At 42.2% G+C, this 25,844-nt stretch overlaps 1 protein-coding gene across 1 annotated transcript in view; it reads left to right on the forward strand.

Annotated features, from left to right (window-relative positions):
- NDFIP2 (Nedd4 family interacting protein 2) overlaps positions 1-25,844 on the forward strand; it is a 254,226-nt gene that overhangs the window by 181,514 nt on the left and 46,868 nt on the right. The window contains exon 5 of the mRNA XM_029603057.1: positions 3,003-3,127. Within this exon, the coding sequence (XP_029458917.1) occupies positions 3,003-3,127 (125 nt within the window). The remainder of the gene's footprint in view (positions 1-3,002; positions 3,128-25,844) is intronic.

Genomic DNA, 25,844 nt, shown 5'->3' on the forward strand with positions numbered 1-25,844 from the left:
CCAAGAGCCAGCAAATGTTGCAGGAAATTGCCCAACTTATGGAATGGAGGGAAGTGAATCTTAAGGAGATCCCAGCCTCGCACATTGAAGGAAAAGAAAATGTATGAGCAGATTTTCTCAGCAGACAGAATCTGGACCCAGGAGAATGGGAATTGTCAAACGAGGCGTTTCAACTGATAGTGGATCGATGTGGCCTTTTGTTCCTCGTTTCTTCAGTTGCAGGAGATATCCAAAGTCCCTGAGCATTGATGTCCTCATTCAAGAGTGGCCAGAGGCAAGCTGCTGTATGCCTTCCTCCCATGGCCCATGTGTTCAGAACTGAGTTGCTGGAGTTAGCAATCTGTTATTGTTTGGGATAGTTGTGGGTGGATCCTTGGGCTGGTGGCAGATGACCATGCCCCCGGGGGAAGATCCCGAGAGGGACCACTGGTCAGGCTCAGAGTTTGGAGACAGATACACACTAGTTCTTTTATTAAACGGTACATTGAACCACCAGAGATGGCAGTAGTGAGCTGGAAAGCCCGACTGGGCTGTAGTCCCTCAGATACTGGAACAGCGATCCCTGGAGGCTGAGCTGTAGAGAAACTGAGATATAGTGAGTAGGCAGGGTATGCAGATGGTAACACTCTCACAATGTCCCAGTAAAGCCCAGGAGCTGGAAGGTACAAACCCTCGAGGAGCGAGTACCTGGTTCCAGGGAAAGCTCGGAGCGAACGATGGTTACTCACTGATATAGCTGATGTAGTTGGTAGTGATGACTTCCAGGCAGAAGAGCATATGAAGCAAGTCTGGGAACAAGGGCCCTCGAGGAGTGAGTACCGGGTCCAGACTGTCACCTGAAAAACAGAGAGAGCGAGGCCCCTGAGGAGCGGGTACCTCTGGTAAGTCCGAGGAGGCAGAGTTGCTTAGAAAGACAAAGTGAGCTCGTTGTCAGTCCTTGTCAATCCTTGCTAACTCGATGTGTTAGCAAATACTGAGACCTTAAATATCCATCTCGGGGGACTCCCCTGAGGTTCGGTCCATTGCCGGTACTTCAGTCGGGGCTGCACCGTGCGCGTGCCCCTAGGCCTCCAGGAACATGGTGGATAGCAGCATCGAGCTGGTCCGGAAACGCCCGAAGACTTGCGGCAGAAGAATGCCGCGGCAGCCAATCTTCCCACGGCCGGAGAGGGGGGCACCAGAGAGGTAAGAAGGGCGGAGAGAGGGCGTTGGGCACCGACGGACACAACACCAAGTTGAGCAGGATGGTTCGGAAAATCGAGAATCACAGGGGATTGGTGCTTCTGGTGGCACCTGATTGGCCCAGAAGACCATGGTGTGCAGATCTGAAAAGGCTCCTGGTGGACTCCCCCCTCCGGTTTCTGGCACACTGGGATCTGCTGCAGCAGGGGCCTATTTTTCATGAAGATCTGGCTTAAATTTGGCTTACTTATGGCCCTTGAGAGGGCTCGGTTGCTGAAGTATGGATATTCTACTGTGGTGATTGCCACCTTGTTTCGAGCGAGAAAGTTATCCACTTCCTTAGCCTATATGTGGCGCGAGTTTGAGACTTGGTGTGAAGATCGAGGGGTTCTTCCTCATTCGGATGAGATCCCACTCATGGGATTTTTGCAGGATGGATTGAGTAAAGGGTTGGCCCTTAATTCATTAAAGGGTCATGTGGCGGCTCTTGCCTGTTTCTGAGGTCAGGTGAATGGTGGACATTGTTGGCTCATCCAGATGTGGCTGTTTCTTGAAAGGCGTGAAACATCTTTGTCCTTCCTTGCGATTACCGGTGGCCTTGTGGAGTCTTAATCTGGTTTTGAATTTTTTAGTGGGCCCTACTTTTCAACTGATGTGTGCTCTCTCCTTGCAGTTACTGATCTTGAAAACAATGTTTCTCGTGACAATTTGATTGGCATGTAGAGTTTCCGAACTGCAGGCCTTGTCGTGCCAGGAGCATTCCTTTGAGTGACTCTGAGGACGATACAGCTGTGCACTGTTCCTTTTTTTTTTTTGCCAAAAGTGGTTTCCGATTTTCACTTGAATCAATCCATTTCTTTTCTGCTTCTGGACAGGGAAAGAGATGCGGATGAATATCCCCTGTGGCGGCCCTTGGATGTCAAGAGACAAATTATGAGGTTTTAGAAGGTTTCTAAATCTCTCAGGAAGATGGATCGCCTGTTTGTTCTGTATGGTGGAAGCCAGCTTTGTGGGCTAAAATATCTCACTGGATTAAGGAGGTAGTCATGGCCATGTATGGAGATGCTGAGCAGCCGTTGCCTAGTCAGGTTAGGGTTCATTCCACTAGGGCTCAGGCAGTGTCATGGGCAGAGGTTAGATTGTTGTCTCCCATCGACATTTGCTGAGCTGCGATGTGGTCCTCCTTATCCACATTTTCTAGGTATTATTGTCTGGATGTGCCGGCCCGGGAGGATACAGCCTTCAAATGTGCGGTTTTGACTGGACCACGGGAAGCATCCTGTCCTGTTCTGGAGTAGCTTTGGTACATCCCCCTTGTTCTGGATCCACTTGTCTAAATGCTAAGAAATGAGAAATTACTTCTTATCTGATAATTTCCTTTCCTTTAGTATAGACAGGTGGATTCACCTTCCCGTCCTTGGTTGTCATGGGGTGGGCTATTGTCCTCCTAGGTGGCTGCGCGTTCCAAGGATTACTGGTAAGTGTTAGTCCAGTCTCTAGACTAGTGTTAATACATTCCTTGTCTGAGCTCAGTGTTTTTTTCCTGTTGGCTGAGTGCTGGAATGTTTATTTGTTAGTAATCGAGTTTTTAGTCTGTCCACAGCTGGCTTTTGCAGAGAATACTGGTGGGCAGATGTCAGTGCAGGTGTATATAATAAGAGTGATGACAGCTTTGCTCTGTCTCCATCTGCTGGTAGAGGTGCATAACCCACATGTTCTGGATCCACCTGTTTATACTAAAGAAAAGGAAATTATCAGATTAGTAATTTCTCATTGGGTTCCTCATGAAATAAAATTAAATACTGTTTTTTTTTCTCTAGTGGCATTTATTTTCAACTGGATTGGATTTTGTTTATCCTTTTGTATAACCAACACCATAGCAGGAAGATACGGGGCAATATGTGGATTTGGCCTTTCCCTTATCAAATGGATTTTAATTGTTCGGGTAAGTAATTGAACAACTGTTTCGAAGTCTGTTAGCAAAATGGTTGTTTAAATTGTACAATTAAGTTTGCTGATGAATAGCTATTTTTGAAGAAAGATCTTTTTATGTAGTAGGCTGTTTAAATTGGGGAAAAATTATAGTAAAAACTTTGTGATTTTGTGTGCTCACTGAAAAGTGTGCACCTTTCTTGTAGCATATGGTAACACATACCGAAAAATTGGTGAATTTGTACAAGTTTCACGCATTTGCTCACAAATTGCAATAAAGTCTCTTAGCCTCTGTAACTTTTGTGCATATTTCATGACCGTTCATAATTCAGCAATAAAACCTATATTTACTTAGATTTTTAAAATGTGTGTGACGGGGTCTATGTACCGGCCCAGGGAGGAAGGTTAAAATCACAGGAACTAAACCCCCCTGGAACTAAAAACCCCAGGAAGGGAATTCAAGAGGGAAGGAAAACCAGGAGACAAAGAGCCAGGCAGTCACGCTGGTTCCTTCCCCCAGAAGTAGAGAGGCAAGAGACACAGGTGTGGGAAGAAGAGGGTGAAGACCTGGGAGCCACTCCGTGACCACTAGGGGAGGAGCCTTCACCCAATAAAAACGAGCCCCAGCCAGAGCAGTCTCCTTCTGAGGACTGAAGAAGGTGGATCCCAGACCGTGATGCTTGTCCCTTTGAAGAACTCTGTTTCCAGGAAGCTGCCTACGCAGGGGAGACTGAAGGATGGACTGCAACCGTGGTGCCAGGAAAGGTGATCCTGGGAATTCAGAGGCTTCCATTTGTTTTTGGATTATTTTTCTCTGCTGGTGAACTATTGCTAAAACTGCCAAGCGGGTGGAGTTATCTCTGGGAAAATTTGTAAAAGCCCAGAGGTACGAGGGAGATGGCAGATAGGCCAACAGGGCCGGACTTTAAATTCTTTGTTGGATTGTTTTGGGCCATTGGGTTGTTTTTTTTTGTCAGGACTTGGTTTGTACAAAGAAGAGGACTATAATGTAAAGGCTGAGACTCAGGCACGAAGCCAGCTCCAGCAGTAGCTGGATGGAGCCGGTGGCTTACCAGGGAAAGCTTCCGCCTCCCAGCCAGCCAGACATTGCAGCTTCAAGCCCTGCTAGGGGAACCTCCTGGGAAGCGGAGGACGGATTTACAATTAACCCTCTTTGGAGTTTTGTAGTTGCACGGGAGTGTCCCTACCAGTACCGGACCCGGAAAAGCCATACGGAGTCCATCAGCCGGGCGACTGCTGACAATGTGATTGGATTATTGAAAGCCCTACTAATATTACAAAAGCTAAGGTTGAAGCTTTGATGAATGACACTATTGCTCACAAGCTTATATTTTTGTATTAATTCAACAGTTTTCACTTAATAAGCAATCTTAGTGGAGTCACACATATGGGTCGTGCTGCTTTGAAGGAACTTCCGAAGCTGAAGTTGAAACATTTGAAACCTTTGCTAGGCAACCAGTAACTGCTAGCAGCATGCTCCAGCTCATTTTTTCTTTTGAGCTCCTTACAAGATTTTTCTTTCCCTTGCTCAGCTGAGGCCTGTTGTCTCTTCTGTTTAAGTGTCTTGAGTAGGAGCTTTGAAGGCAAATAGCAGATGTAGTGGCTCAGCACATAAGATTGCTGAACAGCAAACGTCAAAACATTTTTTTTCTGTACTTTATAGTATATTACATTCAGGTACTTCTTGGTGTGTGTCAGCCAGCCTACTGCTGCCTCTCCTTCTGTGTCAACTTTTTGTCACTACTGTGAAGTTTAGAGTACGGAGATTCTGTCTTCATATCATCACTATATAGAAGAAAGACCAGTCTCTGTGCAGTTTCTATGGGACTTCATGCATATGAAACTTCCCATCCACTTCCTGCTATGTCATGGACTCTCAATGTGGTTTTAGCATAGCTGATGAAAACTCTTTTTGAGTCTGTTCTCCTGTGAGCTGAAGTAAGAAGGTCTTATTTTTGGTGGCGGTCACTTCAGCCTGCAAAGTCGGGGATCTCTAGTCCTTAGTAACTTATCTCCTTATACTAAATGTCTACATAATAGGGTGTTGCTCAATATGTGTGCTAGATTCCTTTCTAAGATGAAATCAGACTTTCACCTTTATTGTCCTTCCAACATTTTTTCCCAAGGCCACACACTTATAAAGGTGAACAGCCCTTCACTGTTAGGCTACAGCTCTCTTGCAATCCAATTTTCTGGAATGTATTAAAGACGTGAGAAAGTTCTTCCAGCTTTTTGTTGCTTTATGCCAAACAAACCTGAGACTGCTGTGTCAAAGAAAACAGAGGCCAATATTTGGACAATATAATGGACAAGTTAGCTGGCTAACTTGTTCAGGATATTCAGCAGAAAAACTTTCCATTGAACATATTCACCTTAAGCCAGATAATGTTAAAATCTAACTGGTTAGGTTATGCTATTGACAGCAGAACAACGTTGGGAGTGGCTAGGAGCAAGTAAGATATTACTATACTCCCAGCTGTTATGTTTGTGGCATTGTGGACCCTTGGTCGCAATGGAGATGACTCCGCCCATAGGGAGGGGCCCCGTGGGGAACCACTGCAATAGGCTAACTCAGATAGCAGACACAGTATGGATAGAGGCTTTATTGTACTGCTGTAGATAGATGGTAAAGCAGCAAGGTAAGGCACTGATCCAAGAAGTGCCAGTACGTTCAACAGGCTCAGATGTGAAGTCTCATCCAGATGTTTCACGATAGGCGGAAACCCGCAGTGCGTGTAACGTCGCAGCTGGTGGGTGGAGCTGGAGCACCGAATCGTAGAGGTACTCAGAGGAATGATGGCGTCTTCCTGATGGTGGAAAGTTGGGACCGAAGGTCAGTGGTGCAGGATATAATGGCTGGTAGGCCCTCGAGGAGCGAGTACCTGATGGTCCGATATCCTGAAATATAGAAGAGAGAGAGAGACCTCCGAAGAGCGGTTGTCTAGTTAGAGAGGACCCCGAAGGGTAGTTGGAAGCGAGTGATCCCCGAGGAGCGGGTATCTTGAGCTTCTACTGGAGCGAGGAGCTTGGAGTAGTGTCTAAGTGTACAGCTTGGAGCGGTCAGAGTAGCTTAAACCGAAGTCCTTGCTAACTCAAGGTGGAAGCGGGGGCTAGGTATACCCGGAGGTACTGATGTCATGTGGTGGGGCTGCTCCCGAGGTTCCCGCCATGATGTGTATTAAGCATAGGAGATGTTGCGTGCTCGTGTCGTAAGGGCCACGGGAGTGAGCATGGCAGATGGGGACGCCCATGCTGGTTTGGAAACGCTGAGGCACTCTGCACCGGAGGCAGCCATCTTGCCAAAAGAGAGAGAAAGGGGAGAAAAAGAGGTAAGGCAGAGCGGTTGCAGCCGTCTGCGACCGGACGCAACACCAGCGGGGATTGGGGAATCCGGGGCAAGGAGGGGTATGGAATCTCAGGGGTGTAGTAGAGGTTGTAGGTGGGGAGGTAGAAAGGCGAGGATTCTAATTTTGCATCTAAAAACTTGGTAAGGAAGGGAGCAGGCATCATGGTGTGCTAGTACCGGAAGCAATTTTTTTTTTAGTTTGGTGAGGAGGAAGTGGGAAGAACTGTGTGTTATGCCCTTCTTGTTTTAGAGTTTTCTGGGGTGGGGGGCTGGTGGATTGGGACTGAAGGCCTTGAACATTTATTTTTTAAAGTTTAATTCTGCAACCACTTAAATGGCTATATTTGCATATGGCCAATTAAGTAGCAAGTTACCAGTCACACGAACCATGCCCCAGTGACATGACAGGGGCAAGGTAAAGTTGTCGTTTTGAAAAATGGCATTGACTGGGGCTAAGGAGCACCCCGGACTCCACTGAGGGAATGTCTTCTAGTTTTGAAGTTTACGGGGGTGTGGGAAGTAGGGTGGTGGGGTTCCTACTGAACCCCAGTGATTTTTTTTTTATACATTTGGGGGATGGGGGGGGGGGGGGACACTATACCCAAACAATTTTGGTCATTTATTGGAATAGGGGGATGGGAGAAGAGGGCTTTTCAGTGTCATGATTTATGTTTTTGGAAAGGGGTGGGAGGTACTACTTATTTTGTGAACATAAAAGTTGAGGGTTCGTTGCCACGCTTGATGTACCATCTTTATTTTTAAAACTTTGGTGTGTCATGGTCACCTTGAGTGGTGGCTCCGGATTGAGCTGTTGGGGGGGGGGGGGGGAGGTCAGACTTGAGCCTTGGAAGCTGAAATCATGGCAACATTGTTGCTATGGGAATCTTGCTTTCATCTCCCTTTTCTAGATTCTCCTTGTGTGTCTTTGTAAAATGGATATCTGGCTGCATCTGCTCTATGTGGATTTAGCCACCAAATATTGCTAAGAATTCTAAGTGTCTTCATGAGATAGTGTCCCAGCATAGTTCACTAGGTAATATTTCTACCTAAATTATTTTAAACACTCAGGGGGTAATTTTCAAAAGGAGTTACGCATGTAAATGTAACTACTATTGTAGCAATTTCCAAAAGCCATTTACTGGAGTAAAGTGCACTTACCCAAGTAAATCCTATGGACAATTCAATGGCATATATTATAGCAATTTTCAAAAGCCCACTTACTCAAGTAAAGTGCATTTACTCGAGTAAAACCCTGTTTTACTCGAGTAAATGCTTTTTAAAATCAGGCCCTCAGTCTCTGCTCTCATAATGCAGTGACTTTTATTAGCCATCTGCTTTATGCCTTTAATGCAACACTCAAGAATACCTCTCAAAAAATGTGAGTGGTATTCTTGATTAGAGATCATGTGGCCAGGATTTCTCTGGTTAGAGAATAATACTTATAGGCTATCTATTAAATTTAGAATTTAATATAAAGTACTATCTATACTCCACAAAATAATTCAAATACTTCAGAGCGGTTAAGTGCAACATTACATCATACATACCTCAAAGGGATCTACGATCCGCAAATAAAGTTTTAAGTGTTCCATCACTGCGCTCTGCACATTTGAGTGAGGTACGAGAGAGAGAGCAATATCTGTGGCAGGGCCCAAATTGTGGAACTCACTGCCATGTGAATTGAGATTGCTGAAAGATTTGAAGTTGTTTAAAAAAGAAATTAAGACCTATAGCTTTTCAAACTGGCGCATGATAGCAGTAATGTCTGAGAGATGATAGATTTTTTTTTCTTCTGTATTGGTAGGCTGAGAAACAGAAGGGTCTAAGGTAACATAAACTTAACATGACTTGTATTATATATGTTGTTAATTAGTATATCTATTTTTTGTTAGCCTTGTAATGTTGTTGGGAAACACCACAATTACATACAGAGTGATGATATACAAATAAGTAATGTCACTGTTTTCTTTATTTGTAACTTCTGAAATTAGCTGCTTCTAGCACAAACCTTTTGTTCAGTGATTTCTATATGTAACATTTTAAATTCATGCTCCATTTTGTTATAATTTGTATACATTTGGTATGTTTTAAAAATTATTTGCTGTAGTTGCTTATATCAGATATGATGATTTATTGTTTATCTCGCCAAAGAGGACATGGGCCTATTGAAAAAATGAAAAATTTGATCTCAATAAATATTGGAGATGTGTAAAGCTGCTACAGGGAGTGAAATTGACAGACAAAGCAAAATATAAATTCAGATCTTCCTCCATAATAAAAGTTTCTTTTATAGTTCAGCAAAGCTTGTTTGCTTGCTTCTTAGGTATTGAATGCATCGAAGTGATAGTTTTTCAGTGCTCAACATTTCCAGCTATCATACATTTTAATAAGGATATGCCTTTGTTTCATTTAATTTTCAAAAGCAGCTGTTAATTCCACCCCTTCTCTGCCAAAAAGAAAAGAAACATCCATACTGCAACAAGTTAAAAATTAGTTTTATAATCCCCACGTCTGCCCACATCCTCTCCAGATCCATCAGCCCAGTCCATGAGCATTAACATTCCAAATGGAGCAGGAGCCAATCCCCAGGCACTCCTATGCCACCAGGTCAACAAATAAAAATGGCACCAGCCACACTTCTACCTGGCAGGGCAGCATCATCTGAGGATCATTCGTACTCCATTTGGATTTCTTAAGTCCCATGGATGGGGTAAGATGTGCAGTTCTGGTCACGGTATCTCAAAAAAGATATAGTTGCATGGAAAAGGTTTGGAGAAGGGTGACCAAAATGGTAAAGGGGATTGAATGGCTTCCCTATGAGGAAAGGCTAAAGGGGTTAGGGCTGTTCAGCTTGGAGAAGAGACAGCTCAGAGGGGATATGATAGAGATCTATAAAATCATGAGAGGAATAGAATGGGTAAATGTTAATTGGTTATTTACTTTTTCAGATAATACAAGGACTAGGAGTCACTGAATGCTTAGCAAGTAGCACATTTAAAACAAATCAGAGAACATTATTTTTCATTCAATGCACAATTAAACTCTGGAATTCATTGCCAGAGGATGTGCTTAAGGAAGTTAGTGTAGTTGGGTTTAAAAAGGTTTAGATAAGTTCCTGGAGAAGTCCATAAACTATTTATCAAATTGATTTAGGGAATAGCCGTTGCCTATTACTGCATTAGTAGCATTTACTGTTTGGGTATTTGCATGTTCTTGTGTCCTGGATTGGCCACTGTTGGAAACAGGATGCTGGGCTTGTTGGACTCTTGGTCTGACCCAATATGACAATTTCTTATGTTTTTATGAATCCAGAGTGGATAGGGCGTATGCTATATTTTTTTTGAGCAGAGGAGGAAGAATCTTGCTCCTCCTATCATTTTGCTTTTTCTTTTGTTGTCTTTTGTTCTGTTTTCATTAGTTTTGGGGTTTTCATTTCAAATTAACAAAATTAAACAAAACAAGCCATAAAATGAAACTAACACTCCTACCTTTTAACTGATTTTATAACATATGTGAATGATTTAAGACAATAAAAACATAGTTAATAGATTTAGAAAAGTTTGTCATGACATTTTGTGCCAAAGTAGTACAAGTAGTTAAAATTAAAATAGCTCACACTTCACCTGTATCGCCACATTGTGTCACTCTAAGTTCACTAATAAAGCAGTGCAGTTGCTATGTTAGTCCATATGGATATGTAGAAATGCCAACAAAGTAAATTGTAGATGATCATTTTGTAAAGGAATAACTTAATATATTTCTGACTAGCTTTTGAGACCTACACTTGCTTTATAAGCTCATAGAGAACTGAGTAGGTTAATGCAAAGGATGGTGTTGCTGAATATACAAGTACATAACAGATTGTCTTAGAATGATTGTGTAATGACAAGGAAAAATATAGTGGGTAATTATGAACATCTATATTAATACCATTCATTACAGTTAATCTTTTGTAACTGCTGCTGATTTTGCTTTGCACTGCAATTCCAATATAAATAGGTCATTAGTAATCTGAAGCTAAATTACATATCTTCAAAAAGCCCATTAGATAGATCCTATAAAACAAGAACTAAACAGTGTTAAGTTTAAGCCTCACATTTGTTCGTTTCTATCACTTTGTCATGCCACTTTGTTAGATTTCTCTGTATGAAGTTTCAAAGTGAATGATAATTTATTATAGAACAAAAGCAGTTTAAAGTGATATATAGTCTAGATTTATTTTGAATAATACTGTTTATTTAAGCCCCATTCCACACATGCCAACTTTTCTCATTAGTAAATTATTACAAATTATTAAAGTTAGCCGTAAATGCATTTGGGTATCATCAATAAACAAATGTTTTTAACTGCTATAACAAAAATAGTATATAAGGAGAGCAATTTTCAAAGGGATTTCCACAGGTAAAAGGTTTTACCAAACTAAATCAACTATCTGAAAATGTCCTACCCTGTATGTGGGTAAAATTTCATACATAGTTCTATTAAGTATGTACTTTTTATGTGTATTGTAGTAGGAGTGTTCCCAGAGTGGGGTTAGATTGGGGGAGAAAACTACAGATGTAATTTTGGATTTTCAAAATTGTGTGTGTAACTTTGGTAGGAAAAAGTATCCACAGGAAAGAGGTGAACATTTCTGTGGATCTATTTTCTGGGCTATTTTCAGTGGTAAAATATGCATGCTTTGAGAACTGCTGAAAAATTCACCGATAAAAGTACTCATGGATTTGTCACCTGCTTGTACAGTTTTGAAAATTGCCCCCATAATATGGGAAGTTTGTTTTTAACTGATTTCACAATAAATAAATGAGAGAAACTTTTTTTATTGTTTTTATTATTTATTTATTTATTTATTATTACAAGGACTTGTTACTCGCTCTCTTACCAGAGTATACAGAGCAAGGTACAGGATTATCAAATCATGTTCATCTATGATGCACAGTATATATACATAATATAATCTATGAACAAAGTAGATCAAAACAACTATTAAGGGTGAGGTAGTCTGGACGAGACAAAAGGTTACTGGATAATTTACTTACTGTAGGATATATGAAAATATCACAAAATATATAATCATAGCATAAATAAAACATACCAAAAAACCAGAGGTAAAAACAATGGAGTTGAGGCTAGAGTATTTGGATGGGGAGTAGTGGTATGAGTTAGTGTATTTAGCTTATTAAAAATGACCATGTTTGTGTTGTTGGCTAAGAGGGGTAGGTTTGGTGAAAAAGCCAGGTTTTTTACTGTTTGGCAGAAAGTTAGTAAGTTAGTGTCTAGTCTGTCCTCTATTGGGAGGGTGTTCCATAGTCTGGGAGTGAAAGAGGAGAAGACATACTTATGAATTGTGGCCAGCCTGGCTATTTTAAGAGCAGGGAGATGTCAGAGTGCCTTCTGTTCTGATCCTAGACTACAAGAGGGTTTGTAAGGAGAAGGATGATCCTGCATATAAATTGGGACTTGGTCATTTAGGGACTTGAAGTAATGCACAGGGCTTTGAACTGAGCATGGTAGAGATTTGATAGCCAGTGTAAGTTCTGATGGACTGGACTGATGTGGTCTCTGTAGCTGCAGTCTAATACCATCTATGCTGCAGCACTGTGCACTAGAAGTAAAACATTTAGGAGTTTTTGTGGATTTTGTGAAAACCCATTCCAAAGAAACCAGAGTCAGACCTCATAATAATCTGACATTACTGTTCAGTCTTTAGCTTTCCTTTTCTATCCAAACTAATGGAAAAAGTAGTATACTTCCAACTTCTAGGTTTCTTAGAAGAGGCCAGCATCCTTTATATTTATCAATCCAGCTTCAGGAAAGGCTACTTAACAGAATTCGTTCTTCTATCCTTAATTAACAGCATCCACCTACATGGTGACTGAGGTGGCAATTCCCTTATAGTTCTTCTAGATCCTTCAACCACATTTAACACTGTCAATCGCCTGCTCCTTTTTCAGCACTTGGGCAATAATGGCATTGAGGGTACAGCGCTCAAATGATTCAAATCATTCCTGACCCACAGAGCACAGTCCATGTCATGGACCAACAAACTATCCACACTCAGGGATCTCACTGTGCTTTCCCTGATACTCATCATCTGCATTCGTCCAGTCTGTGACCTCATCCTTTCTTTCAACATCGAATGTCACCTGTTTGTTGATACCAAAACTCACAATAAGCACCAAGTTGCTTTAGAGGAATTCCTAAACACACATTCCTAAAACCACAATTCAAATCCTCCGTAATGAATTATCTATTTGGGTCTATGATCCTTCTAATCCCAAAACCGGGTAAAGCAATTTAAGCAACATTTAGATAAATGTATATTTTAAGAAAAAAAAATGTTTAGGGAGAGAGAGGAACGTTTCATATATCGTTATCATAGATCCCCACCAGGGGTAATATGATTATAATTATAATCATAAACGAACCTACTCTGTCCGATATTTTTCTTAAGATAAATGTGATAACACCAAGTGCAAACTTCTCTAGTGTGTTTTTATAAAATTCTTCCTTGTTAACGGTGAAAAAATTTCACTCCGACTGTGAAACAACAAATATGAATGTCCCGGCAAAGTTATAATAATCCCAGAGGGTATTGATGACTGATTTAAATGCTTGTAAACAACACCGTTAGGCATAGAAGACTGTGAATGAGGGCTTAAGAACTAAGCTCCTTCAACATCCCGACTTATCTGATGTTATTGATGGGTAGCCGACGCAGCCGCATTTCAGGTCCGTCCAGGGACCTTTCATCAGGTGTTTCGTCCTCCTTCAACGCTTAGTCGGTGGGTGTTGAAATGTTGCCTGCTAGGTCTCACGCATGAGTCCGGTTGACTCTATCCGGGTTTGACAACTCTGAGAATTACCGGATGTGCCTTTTTAAACTTGGTGGTGAGATAGCTGCGTAGCCAATCCGTACAGAGCTCTGATGTCACAACGTACAAGTCTGAACAACCAATCAAGAAGAACACTATGCATTCAATGCTCGCCCAGTTATTTCTTAAACCCAACAAATTGAATTACAATATGGAATTCCAATCCAGTGATTCATTCAAGCCTTGTGGGGCTTGTGATTTTAGTGTAAAAATCCAAAAGGCCTCCCGCTTTGTTTAGAAATCTGATCCGATCACCCCCACAAGAGGATGTCAACACCTGATCAATAATCGTCCATTTTAAATCTGTGAAAGCGTGGCGCTGTTGAACACAATGCGGAATGATGGGAGCTGTCAAGGTCTCTGTGTTTAATTTGGATTTATGCTCATTTAAGCGTGTTCTGATTTTCCTGGTAGTTCTTCCAATATATACCTTAGGGCAGGTACACATGATGGCATATACAACAAAATCTGAATCGCATGTGATGTGTGATTTTCAAACAACTTTATACCCAGTGAGAGGTTCAGTCCATATTTCTCCATCGATGCTATTTCGACAATGAGGGCAATGCCCACACTGATTATGACTGCCACTGGGCTTATCAACTCGATAATCTGTGACAGCATGAATGAGCTTATCATGAATGTTGGAGCCCCGTGTAGTGACAATTAGGGGAAGTTCTTTAAAAACCTCATGTAGCGCTAACATTGTTGCATCGGCCCCCAGGTGTTCCAGCTTGTAGTGGATTGCTGGGGCCTTCCGTTTCTGGACCTGCTGGCGACTTCTCGCATTGCGAAGGTACCTCGCTTCTTCAGTCACAGGAGAGATCAAAAGTCCTTGGACATCGATTCTCTCGTGCAGGAATGGCCAGAGGGCAAGCTGCTGTATACCTTTCCCATATGGGCGGAATGATTTTGAAGGATCGAGGGTCAGATGGGGATGGTTCTTCTGGTGGCACCAGATTGGCCCGGAAGACCTTGGTGTGCAGATTTGTGAAGACTCCTGGTGGACTCTCCCCTCTGGTTTCTGGCTCACAGGGATCTGCTATGGCAGGGAAGAAGAGGGCTCAGTTTACTGAAGTGTCGATATTATACTGCGGTGATTGCCACCTTTCTACGAGCATGAAAGTTTTCAACTTCTTTAACCTATGTGTGCGGGTTTGGTGAGTGTTTGAAGCTTGGTGGGAAGATCGAGGGGTTCTTCTTCGTTCGGTTAAGATTATGCTCCTTTTGGAATTTTTGCAGGGTTGACCATTAATTCATTAAAGGTACAGTTGGTGGTTCTTGCCTGTTTCCAAGGTCAGGTGAATGGTGGATCCTTATCGGCTCATCCAGATGTGGCCCATTTTTTAATAGGTGTGAAGCATCTTAGTCTTCCCTTGCAGTTACCAGTGCCTTTGTGGTGTCTTAATTTAGTTTTGAAATTTTTGGCGGGCCCCACTTTGACAGATGTGTAGCCTTTCCTTGAGATTACTGACCTTGAAAATGGTGTTTCTTGTGATGATTTGTTCTGCGCGCAGAGTATCCGAACTAGAGGCCTTGTCTTGTCTAAAGCAGTTTCTAAGGGTAACTTGGGGAGCAGTCCAGCTGCGTGCAGGTCCTTCTTTTTTGCCAAAAGTGGTCTCAGATTTTCACTTGAATCAGTTAATTTCCCTGCCAACTCTGGGTAGGGAAAGAAATTCAGAGGAATATCACCTGTTACGGTCCTTGGATGTCAAGAGGCATATCTTGAGGTATTCGGAAGGTTGTAAACCACTCAGGAAGATGGATCGCCTGTTTGTTCTCCACGGTGAGAGCTAACAGGGAGAGCCAGCGTCGTGGGCTACAATGACCGACTAGATTAAGAAGGTAGTCAAAGCCTCGTATGCAGATGCTAAGCAGCCGTTGCCTAGTCAGGTTAGAGCTCATTCCACTAGGGCTCAGGCAGTGCCATGGGTGGAGGTTAGATTGTTGTCTCCCGTTGACATTTGCCGAGCTGCAATGTGGTCCTCTTTACACATCTTTTCCAGGCATTACCGCCTGAATGTGCAGGCCCGGGAGGACACAACCTTTGCACGTGTGGTGTTGATCGTACCACAGGCAGCCTCCCACTCTGTTCGGGAGTAGCTTTGGTACATCCCGCTAGTTTTGGATCCACCCCACTAGTTTTGGATCCACCTGTCCAGATGCTAAGAGAGGAGAAACTACTACTCACCTGATAATTTCCTTTTCTTTAAGTATAGGTGGATCTGCCTTCTCGCCCTTGACTACCAGATAGTTGTACTATTGTCCTCCTGCTTGGCTGCGTGTTCCAGGGGTAACTGGTAAGTGTTACTCCAGTCCCTAGACTAGTGTTATTACACTTCTTGTCTGAGCTCCGTGTTTTCCTTTTGGCTGAGTGCTGGAATGGTTATCTTTTAATAATCAAGTTTTGTTAGTTTGTTCACAGTTGGCTTTTGCAGAGAATATTGGTGGGCTGATGTCACTGCAGGGGTAAATATACCGTGATTTCAGATTTGCTCTATCTCCATCTGCTGGTAGAGGTGCATAACCCACTAGTTTTGGATCCACCTGTCCTTATTAAAGAAAAGGAAATTATCAGGTAAGTAGTAATTTCTCCATTATCACTGAAGGGTGAATACTAAGGAAAACTACTACAGTAGTATTTAACTATAAAAAGGAGACTATAATACAATAAGGAAATTTGTTAGAAACAAACTAAATAGAGCAAGTCAAGGTAAAAACATCCAAGAGGCATGGACACTGTTTAAAATAACTTTCCTTAGGCTCAGACTGAATATATTACATGAATTAAAAAAGGTTAACAGAAAACCAAATGATTATAGTCATGGTTTAACAGTGAAGTAAAAGAGGCAATTAAAGCCAAAAGGGCATCATTCAAAAAATGGAAAGCAGACCCAGATGAAAAGGGGGAAGAACATAAGCACTGGCAAGTTATATGTAAAAGATGTAGTTAAGCAGGCTGAAAGATAATTTGAAAAGAAGCTTGCCATAGAGGTAAATAATAATAAAAATGTGTTTAAAGTATATGTGAAGCAAAAAGCCTCTGAGGGGAGTCAGTTGGGCTGCTAAATGACTGAAGGTTAAAAAGGGTATTTAGGACAAGAAAACAGCAGAAAAACTAAATGAATTCTTTGCCTCTGTCTTTAGTAAGGAGGATGCTGGTGTCCTACCCACATCGGAACCATTTTTTGATGGTGATGATTCTGAGCAACCAGATGAAATCACTGTGAAACTGGAGGATGTAATAAATAGACTAAAGAATAACAAATCACTGAGACCGGATGTTCTGAAGGAACTCAAACATGAAATGCAGACCTGTTTCTGGTGATTTGATACCTATCATTAAAAAAACCAAACAAACCATGGTATCAGAAGACTGGAGGGCCAATGTGACACTGATTTTTAAAAAGGGTTCAAGAGATGATCCCGGAAACTATAGACCAGTGAGCCTGACGTCTGTGCCGAGCAAAATGGTAGAAGTTATTCTTAAAAACAAAATTACTGACCTCATAGATAGACATGGTGTAATGGGGGAGAGTCAACATGGTTTTTGCAAAGGAAAGTCTTGTCTTACCAACATATTAGATGTTTTTGAAGGTGTAATTAAGCATGCAGATAAAGGGGAGCCAGTTGATATAGTGTATTTGGATTTTCAGAAGGTATTTAACACTCCCTTATGAGAGACTTCTTAGGAAATTGGGAAGTCATCGGATAGGAAGCAGAAATATTGGGTAATTTTCCAAATGGAAAAAAGCCATTAGTGGAGTGCCCCAGAGGCACCTTTTAGATACATTCAGGTACTGTCTGTAATCCACTTTGAAGGAGTTGAAAGGTGTAATAAATAAATGATCTGGAGAAAGGAATGACAAGTGCGGTGACCAGATTTGCAGATGACACTAATTTATTTTGAGTTGTTAAGAGCAGCGGATTGTGAGGAACTGCAAAAGGGCCTTGTGAGACTAGGAGATTGGGCATCTAAATAGCAGATACAATTGAATGTGGATAAATACAGAGTAACACACATAGGGAAAAATAATTGTAACTACAGGTACATAATGCTGGGTTCTCTGTTAGGAGTCACCACCCAGGAAAAGGACCTTGGAGTCCTTGTGGACTATACCTTGAAATCTTCCGTGTTTCAGCAGATAGTGTTGTGGTTCAAGAAATGCTTAGAACCAGCAGCTGAGGAGAAAAATCTTTTTTATTAAATGCTGCAGATAAGATAATAAAGTATACCTTATGGAGAGGGAGTGAGAGAGTGCCACGCAAGACACCAGTATGGAGCTTCTCTCAGATGATTACACTGATGATAAGGCATTATAAAGGGTTTACATTTCTTCACATTTCCTATCCTTAAACCAATAACTGAGTTACACAGTTGTCAAAATTTTTCTATGACTGGCTTTTTAATTGAAACAGTTAATCCAAGTGACTGTGTGTAAATTTGTTCTCACTCAGTATGCAAATGCTATCTGTGTGCTTGCTGCTAGGCTGAAGTGTCAGCACGGCCTTGGTGTATTTTAAAGATAACACTCTAACGCTGTGACCTAGTAATTTTCTAGCTTATACAGCATTTTTTCTAGCATCTTTTCTTCAGCAGCATCTTTCTGTCTAGCAAAAGCAGTACACAAAACTTAAGCATAAATGCTATAGAATACTTATGAGTATTTATAAAGCTACTTATTAAAAATCAAAAACTTAGGAGAACAAGAATAACTTCTTGTAAGACATGCCAAAAAGTATTTCACTACCTCTTCACTGCTCTTCATCACAAGTCATGACCAGGGGTGGCTGAAGACAATCTGCTGCCTGAGGCAAGGAAAGGGATAGCTTACCTCCCCTACCCTCTGCTTCCCGGTCTGGCATGGGTCAGTCAGCGAGATAGCAAAAATGGGGAGGATCCCCCTTGGCGGATAGCTATTTGGGCTATTTGAAATGCTTGGAAACAGTGTCATAGCCAGAATTGATGTTTTGGCAGGGCGTGAGGTTAGCCTTGGTGGGCATTAGGAACTCAGGTATGATCTGTGCTAATTATAATTTTAGCAACAATCACCTCCCTCCAGCAATCTCTCTCTCTCTCAGTTCCCTTTCCTCCCCATGATGAGAATGAGAGACAGACAATGATGGAGAGAAGGGCATTGAGAGACTACTGGGGACAGAGTGGGGAATGGGAAGGAGACTCATACTCTCATGCCCCACCCTGTCCCCACTTGCTTCTCTCTCACCCCCTTTGCTCCTGGTAGTCCATCTGTCTAATCCATCCCCTATCCCCAGCAGTCTCTTTCTCATCACCACCCCCTGTCCCTAGCAGTCTTTCAGTCTCTCTCTCAAGCCACCGCAATCCCATCTTGTCCCCAGCAATATCTCTGTCAAACCTCTTCCTTTCCTTCATTTCTCTTCACTGAAAATGCTGCTGAGTCCTCCCAGAGGCATTGTTAGGTACTTAAAAGACTTGGGGTTCAGGCCTATAAACTACCTCCCCCAACAATGATTTTGTAAATACATATAATAGGCCAATATACTGTTAAATATAGAACTTTAAATTAATATTCAAATTCTGGAGTCGCTTCAGTAATGGCAACACAAACTCTTTCCACAGCCAGGCACTCTTAACACAAAAACTCTGCAAAAAAAAAAAAAAAAAAAGTCATACAGGACCTATAGAACAAACCATAACAGCCCTAACTCCAAGAACTCACACAGCAAGGATCACCTTGTTTAATTCTGTCAGTTATAAAGGGAGAATATAAATCTCTGAAATTAAATAAAATCATCAAAAGTCAAATGCAAAACTTTGTATGGTGATTAGTTATCTTGCATTGGTCACTGGTGGCTGAGCCACTGCCAGTTCAGCAAAATTAATAGCCCTATTGCCTAGGGACCACACCAGACAGCTAGACAAGGTACCAGCCACAGGTTTCTAAAGCTTTTATTTAAGCACAAAACAAGAAAAGGCTAGACACTACATATGAGAATTGCTTAAACTGCAGATTTCACAAAAATTCACTTAGTGATTTTTCCTGCCTTGCACATTTATTTATTTAAGGCTTTTCTATACCGGCATTTGTCGGAGACATCATGCCGGTTTACATCGAACAAAGGGGAAACAACATAGAGAAATAAGTTACAATAAACAGGGAGCAGCAACTAGGAGATGCAAACATAATGTGCATAATAGACAAGAAACGAGGGATAAGGAAGTTATTATAGAACTAAAGCAAGGAATTAAAGCAAGAGAAACATAAGTGTAAAACTAATTACAAGACACATCAATATTTTAAATATGTTAAAAATCAATATTTTAAGTTGCGTTAGCAGCAAGAGACAAGGTAAATTGAGGCGTTCAGAGTACATGGAGAAAAGCTGATAGAGGGGAGGGGATGGGGTTGGAAGCTAGTTAAATGCCTGTTGGAAGAGCTAGGTCTTTAGTTGTTTTTTTGAACATTTGTGAGTTTGGTTCCAAACGTAAATTAGGAGGCATTGAGTTCCAAATTGTGGGTCCTTCAATAGACAATGCCTGATCTTTTGTGGAGCTGAGGTGTGTGAGTTTGGGTGTAGGTGTATGTAAAGTCCCTTTGTAGGCGTATCTAGTGGGTCTGTTGGATGAGTGAAAAAGAGTCATTCATCCAGTTGATGTCCTGGTTGTACAGGGTTTTGTGATGATATTGAGACTTTTGTGGAGGATTCTGAACGAGATGAGAAGCCATTGGAGGCCTTTTAGGATGGGAGTGATGTGGTCCATTTTGCATGTGTTGGTGAGGATTCTGGCTGCAGTATTCTGTAGCATTTGGAGTGGTTTGATGGACAAGTTGGGGAGGCCTAGCAGGAGGGAGTTACAATAGTCTGTTTTTGAGAAGATGAGGGCCTGGAGAACAGTGCAGAAGTCATTGAAGTAGAGGGGGGTCTGAGTTTCTTAAGTACATGAAGTTTGTAGAAACATTCTTTGGTAGTGGTGTTTATGAATTTTTTAAAGTTAAGCTGATTATCTATGATGACTCCCAGTTTTCGTGAATTTTGGGAGAAATGGGGTGCATTGGGGTTAGAGGTTGTGTTTGCAAGGGAATTGATAGTTGAATTGTATGATATGAGGAGGAGCTCTGTTTTTGTAGTGTTGAGGGCAAAATTAAGAGTTGTGAGGAGGGTGTTAATTGACGTGAAGCAATTGTCCCACACTTTTAATGCGTTAGGGAGGGAGTTAGTTATAGGGAAAAGAATTTGGACATCGTCCGCATAAATGAAATGAGTGAGGCCTAGGTCGGTCAGGAGCTGGCAGATGGGTAACATATAAATGTTGAACAAGGTGGAGGATAGGGATGAGCCCTGGGGGACTCCTTTGGCTGAGTTGAGGGGGTCTGATACAGAATTTCCAAATTTAACCTTGAATTGTCTGTTTTCAAGGTATGAATTGAACCAGCTCAGGGCAGTTCCAGAGATGCCAATATTTTTTAGTTGGTGTAGCATAATTTCATGGTTAATAGTGTCAAATGCAGCTGAGATGTCGAGCATGGCTAGGATGTAAGATTGTCCTTTGTCCATGCCTTTGAGTAGGGTGTCTGAGAGGGTGATTAGGAGTGTTTCTGTGTTATAGTATTTTCAGAAACCAAATTGGGATGGGAATAGTATATTATGTTGCTGTAGGTGATTGGAGAGACGGATGTTGACGACCTTTTTCATGATCTTGGCTAGGAAAGGCAAGTTGGATATTGGGCGATAATTAGCAAGTTCAGCAGGGTCGAGGTTAGCTTTTTTGAGAATGAGTTTAACAATTGTTTGTTTTAGTGTGGTGGGGACTTTGCCAGCAGTGAGGGAGCAGTTGATGTCGACAAGGGGTTTTGCTATTACGTCCGGGATGGTTAATAATACTTTGGAGGGGATGAAGTCAGCTGGGTGGGTGGCAGGTTTGAGTTTTTTTTAAGAGGGATTCTATTTCTAATTTAGATGTGGTCTCAAAATGGTCCATCAGGGCATAGGGATGGTTGGGCGGGGGGTGGGGGGGGGGAGAAGGGGGGAAAGCTTGAGATAAGTTTGTAAATTTTGTTGTTAAAGAAATGGGTGAGGTCGTTATTTATGTTTTTGGAGTACAAGTGGGCAGAGGGATGGTTGGAGGTTTTTGTAAGGTCAGATACGTATGAAAAGAGGGCTTTGGGATTAAATTGGAGGTCGTGAATTTTACGTGCATAGAAGTCACCTTTGGCTTTCTGTGTGGATGTTCTATAGGTATGTAAAGTGGATTTGTATGTGGCAAGAGATGTGGGGAGGGGTTTTTGCGCCAAATCTTTATTTCTGAGGATGCATTTGAGGTTTCTTAATTCAGGTGAGTACCAGGCTTTTTTGTTAGTGAGAGGGATTTATAGATTTTGAAGTGAGGGCATAGTTTGTTAGCTATGTCATTAGTGATGTGATCCCAGGTGTGGAAGGCAGAGTCTGTGTCTGTGTCAATATTTTGAAGGGCTTTAATGAGGGAGAACGAGAGGTCATCTCTTGAGCAGGGCTTTGTGAATTGGATGGTGATGTTGTGGGGGGAGGGGGAATCAAGTATATTTTTTAATGAAAGCTTAGTTTTTAATAAGATAATGGTCGGACCAGGGTATTGCGGAGCAGATGGGTGTTTTATGTGTGCAGATAGTTTCATTGGTGAAGATTAAATCCAGAGTGTGCCCAGGTGAGTGTATAATTTGGTGGAATCCCATGGCATCGAGGGCAGAGAGAAAAGCTTCACAGGAGGGTGACTGGGGGGAGGAGTCCACATGGAGATTGAAGTCATCAAGTATGATAGGGCAATCAAGGTCGAGGTTTTCAGCAATAAATTCGATGAGTGGGGATGGGTCATTTTTGAGGAGACCCGGGGGTGAGTAGACTAGACATATTTGTAATTGTGTGGATTTGAAGAGGCCAATTTCGTGTTTCGGTGGGATTGCAACATTTTGTGGAATAAGTCTAAGTTCTTTTCTAGTAGCTAGAGGTATGCCACCTCCACTTTTTTTTGAGTCTGAGAATGGAGTGTATATCATAAATGTGTGTTGGTAATTGGTTTAGGAGTACTGTGTCGGTATGTTTCAGCCAGGATTCCGTTATGGCGCAGATGTCTGGCTTGAAGTCGAGTAGTAGGTCATTGAGGATGGTTGTCTTTTTTGCCAGGGATTGTGCGTTAAATAGTATAATGGAGAAAAGGGTTACAAACTGGTTAAAAGACAGGAAACAGAGAGTAAGATTAAATGGTCAATATTCTCAATGGAAAAGGGTAAACAGTGGAGTACCTCAGGAGTGCTTGTCAATATATATATATAAATGATCTGGAAAGGAATACGACGAGTGAGGTTATCAAATTTGCGGATGATATAAAATTATTCAGAGTAGTTAAATCACAGGCAGACTGTGATACATTACAGGAGGACCTTGCAAGACTGGAAGATTGGGCATCTAAATGGCAGATGAAATTTAATGTGGACAAGTGCAAGGTGATGCACATAGGGAAAAATAACCCTTGCTGTAGTTACACGATGTTAGGTTCCATGTTAGGAGCTACCACCCAGGAAAAAGATCTAGGCATCATAGTGGATAATACTTTAAAATCATCAGCTCAGTGGCCTGCAGCAGTCAAAAAAGCAAATAGAATGTTAGGAATTATTAGGAAGGGAATGGTTAATAGAACGGAAAATGTCATAATGCCTCTGTATCGCTCCATGGTGAGACCGCACCTTGAATACTGTGTACAATTCTGGTCTCCGCATCTCAAAAAAGATATAGTTGCGATGGAGAAGGTACAGAGAAGGGCAACCAAAATGATAAAGGGGATGGAACAGCTTCCCTATGAGGAAAGGCTGAAGAGGTTAGGGCTGTTCAGCTTGGAGAAGAGACGACTGAGGGGGGATATGATAGAGGTCTTTAAGGTCATGAGAAGTCTTGAAGGAGTAGATGTGACTCGGTTATTTACACTTTCGAATAATAGAAGGACTAGGGGGCATTCCATGAAGTTAGCAAGTAACACATTTAAGACTAATCGGAGAAAATTCTTTTTCACTCAACGCACAAAAAAGCTCTGGAATTTGCTGCCAGAGAAGGTAGTTAGTGTAGCTGGGTTCAAAAAAGGTTTGGATAAGTTCTTGGAGGAGAAGTCCATTAGTGGTTATTAATCAATTATACTTAGGGAATAGCCACTGCTATTAATTGCATGAGTAGCATGGGTTCTTCTTAGTGTTTGGGTAATTGCCAGGTTCTTGTGGCCTGGTTTTTGGCCTCTGTTGGAAACAGGATGCTGGGCTTGATGGACCCTTGGTCTGTCCCAGCATGGCAAATTCTTATGTTCTTAAGGGTGAGGCCTAAGAGTTGTGTAAGTGGGGAAGTCATGATGGGAATGAGGGATCTTTTATAGTGGTGGGGTTGGTGGGAGTGGAAGGGTTGTCTGGAGATTAGGAAAGGGTATTTGAGTATAGGGATTGGTAGTGGGGGTATCATTGTGTGTTTTGATGGAACAGGAGTGAGAATGGTATTTCTAGTGGGGAGCTGAGAGCTGAATCAGTAGGAATGTTTGCGTCCAGGGCGTAATGTGTGTGGTGTGGTGGGGGAGGGTGAGAAAGAAGTGGGAGGGAGCTAGGGTGCTGAGGAGATATAGGGGATGGAGAAGTCAGGAGGGGTTGGTGAGGTAAAAGAAGTGAGTTGGAGGAGTGGGGTGGCTTCAGAGGCGGCGCTAAGAGGTGCGATATCTCTGATGTCAGGAGGAGGCGGTCCTTGGTGGTCCTCGGAGTCTTCGTGGTCCTTGGTGATCGGATAGCGTGTCGGTAGGCCTCTGGGGCTGGGGTCTTGACTAGGTCTGTCGCGGTAGGGTTGGTTGTGGCTTCCATCTGTAGCATTGGATGCAGTCTAGGCTTCTTCCGGTCGCAGGAGGGTTGGTCGAGGTCTCTGCCGGTCGCATGTGGGTTGGGCCTCAGGCTCGCTGGTGTTGGGCCTTGTGTCTCGTCGGCGTGGGTGAATGACAGAGCAGGGATAAGAGAATGAGGTGTGGGAGTTTCCAGGTGGTAGAAAGAGTGTGGGCGAGGAGTGGCTGAATAGAAGTGGCAGCACCAAGGGGCAGGCCCTTTTGAATGTCCCATCAATGCATGACAAAGTGACTTGTGAATAAATGAACTGCCTGCCTGATGAAGTTGTTATGGGTGCATCAAGGTTTGCAATAATGTGCTCTTCTGGAACCCAACAGGTGTCTCCTAACAGGAGGCCAGTAAAATGATCTGGCAGGACTTAGGGGTGCAAGAAATTGACCAAGACATCACTTTCCTCAGTTGAGACTTCGCACATTTGGTCAATCCACCAGGATTTATCATAGATGGAAGCTAAATACTGACCAAGTTGGAAGCTGGATACTTGACGGGCATGAAAATATTCACATTCATGTTCTAGAACACTTCCAATAAATGAGATGTCATTTGAAATTTTGTTAATGCAAATTTTAGTTGCTTGAACTGATTTTTCCTTGTGCCAGCAACTGTATGACCTTTGCTAAACCTCTCATCCTGATCGGGTCTGATTGCTTCAGTTCTTTGTCACAAAGAAAAATTTGATACCAGGGACACAGAAAAGCACAATGGTGTCACAGGCCAGGGCATCTTCCCAAAATGTCTTCCACAACACACTGCTAACAAGATATTACCAGAGATCCTTGTGAAGGTGATACTTTTGCATGTTCAGGCTTGCATGCAGTAAATAACACAGCACAATATAATGTCCATTTTGAGGGGTTATTTATAAAAGTATGTTGAAGCAAAACGTGTCATAAGCTACAAGCATGGTAAGCACAATAAGCTTCACTGCACTGTAAAATTTCACATCTGTAGCCCATTTGCATGTTATACAGCATGTCGCCAAAGATGCTTCTTTTTGACATGCGGGCATGTCACTAAAACCATCCTCTGTGGTTCTTTATTTTTTGCCCATGGGGTTCCCATCCTACCGCAGGATGTCATCAATAGGTGCTGCCTTTGTCTTTGAAAGCAAGGTGAAGCAGTGACCGCAGCAGGGTTGTTTTGGAGCTGCACTTTTTGCCACTCCAAAATTCTGCCACCTGAGGCAGCTGCCTCACCCTGCCTCATGATAGAACCACCCTTGATGATGTCTGTAATATGGTCCTTAGCACCCACAAAAATAGAATATTAGAAATTATTTGCAAAGAAATAGATAATATAATCATGTCAGGTGCACACTAGTCTCCTCCCTGAATCCCATATAATCTCCAATCCCACCCTCCCCTCCCCCAACCTACTTACCTACCTACCTTTCTAATTTCTGTTAATTAAGCCTTGAATGAAAACTCTGTCACGTTATTCAAAACGAAGATCATTATTAGATAGTTGTGGCTGCAGCATAGGTCAAATTACATAACTAAATTCAACCATTAAACCATTGAACATATTATCCCAGGACAAGCAGGATGCTAGTCCTCACATATGGGTGACATCACTGACTGAGCCCTATTGCGGGAAAAACTTTCTGTCAAA

Source organism: Rhinatrema bivittatum, chromosome 5 (genome assembly GCF_901001135.1).
Source record: "Rhinatrema bivittatum chromosome 5, aRhiBiv1.1, whole genome shotgun sequence".
NCBI lineage: Eukaryota > Metazoa > Chordata > Amphibia > Gymnophiona > Rhinatrematidae > Rhinatrema > Rhinatrema bivittatum.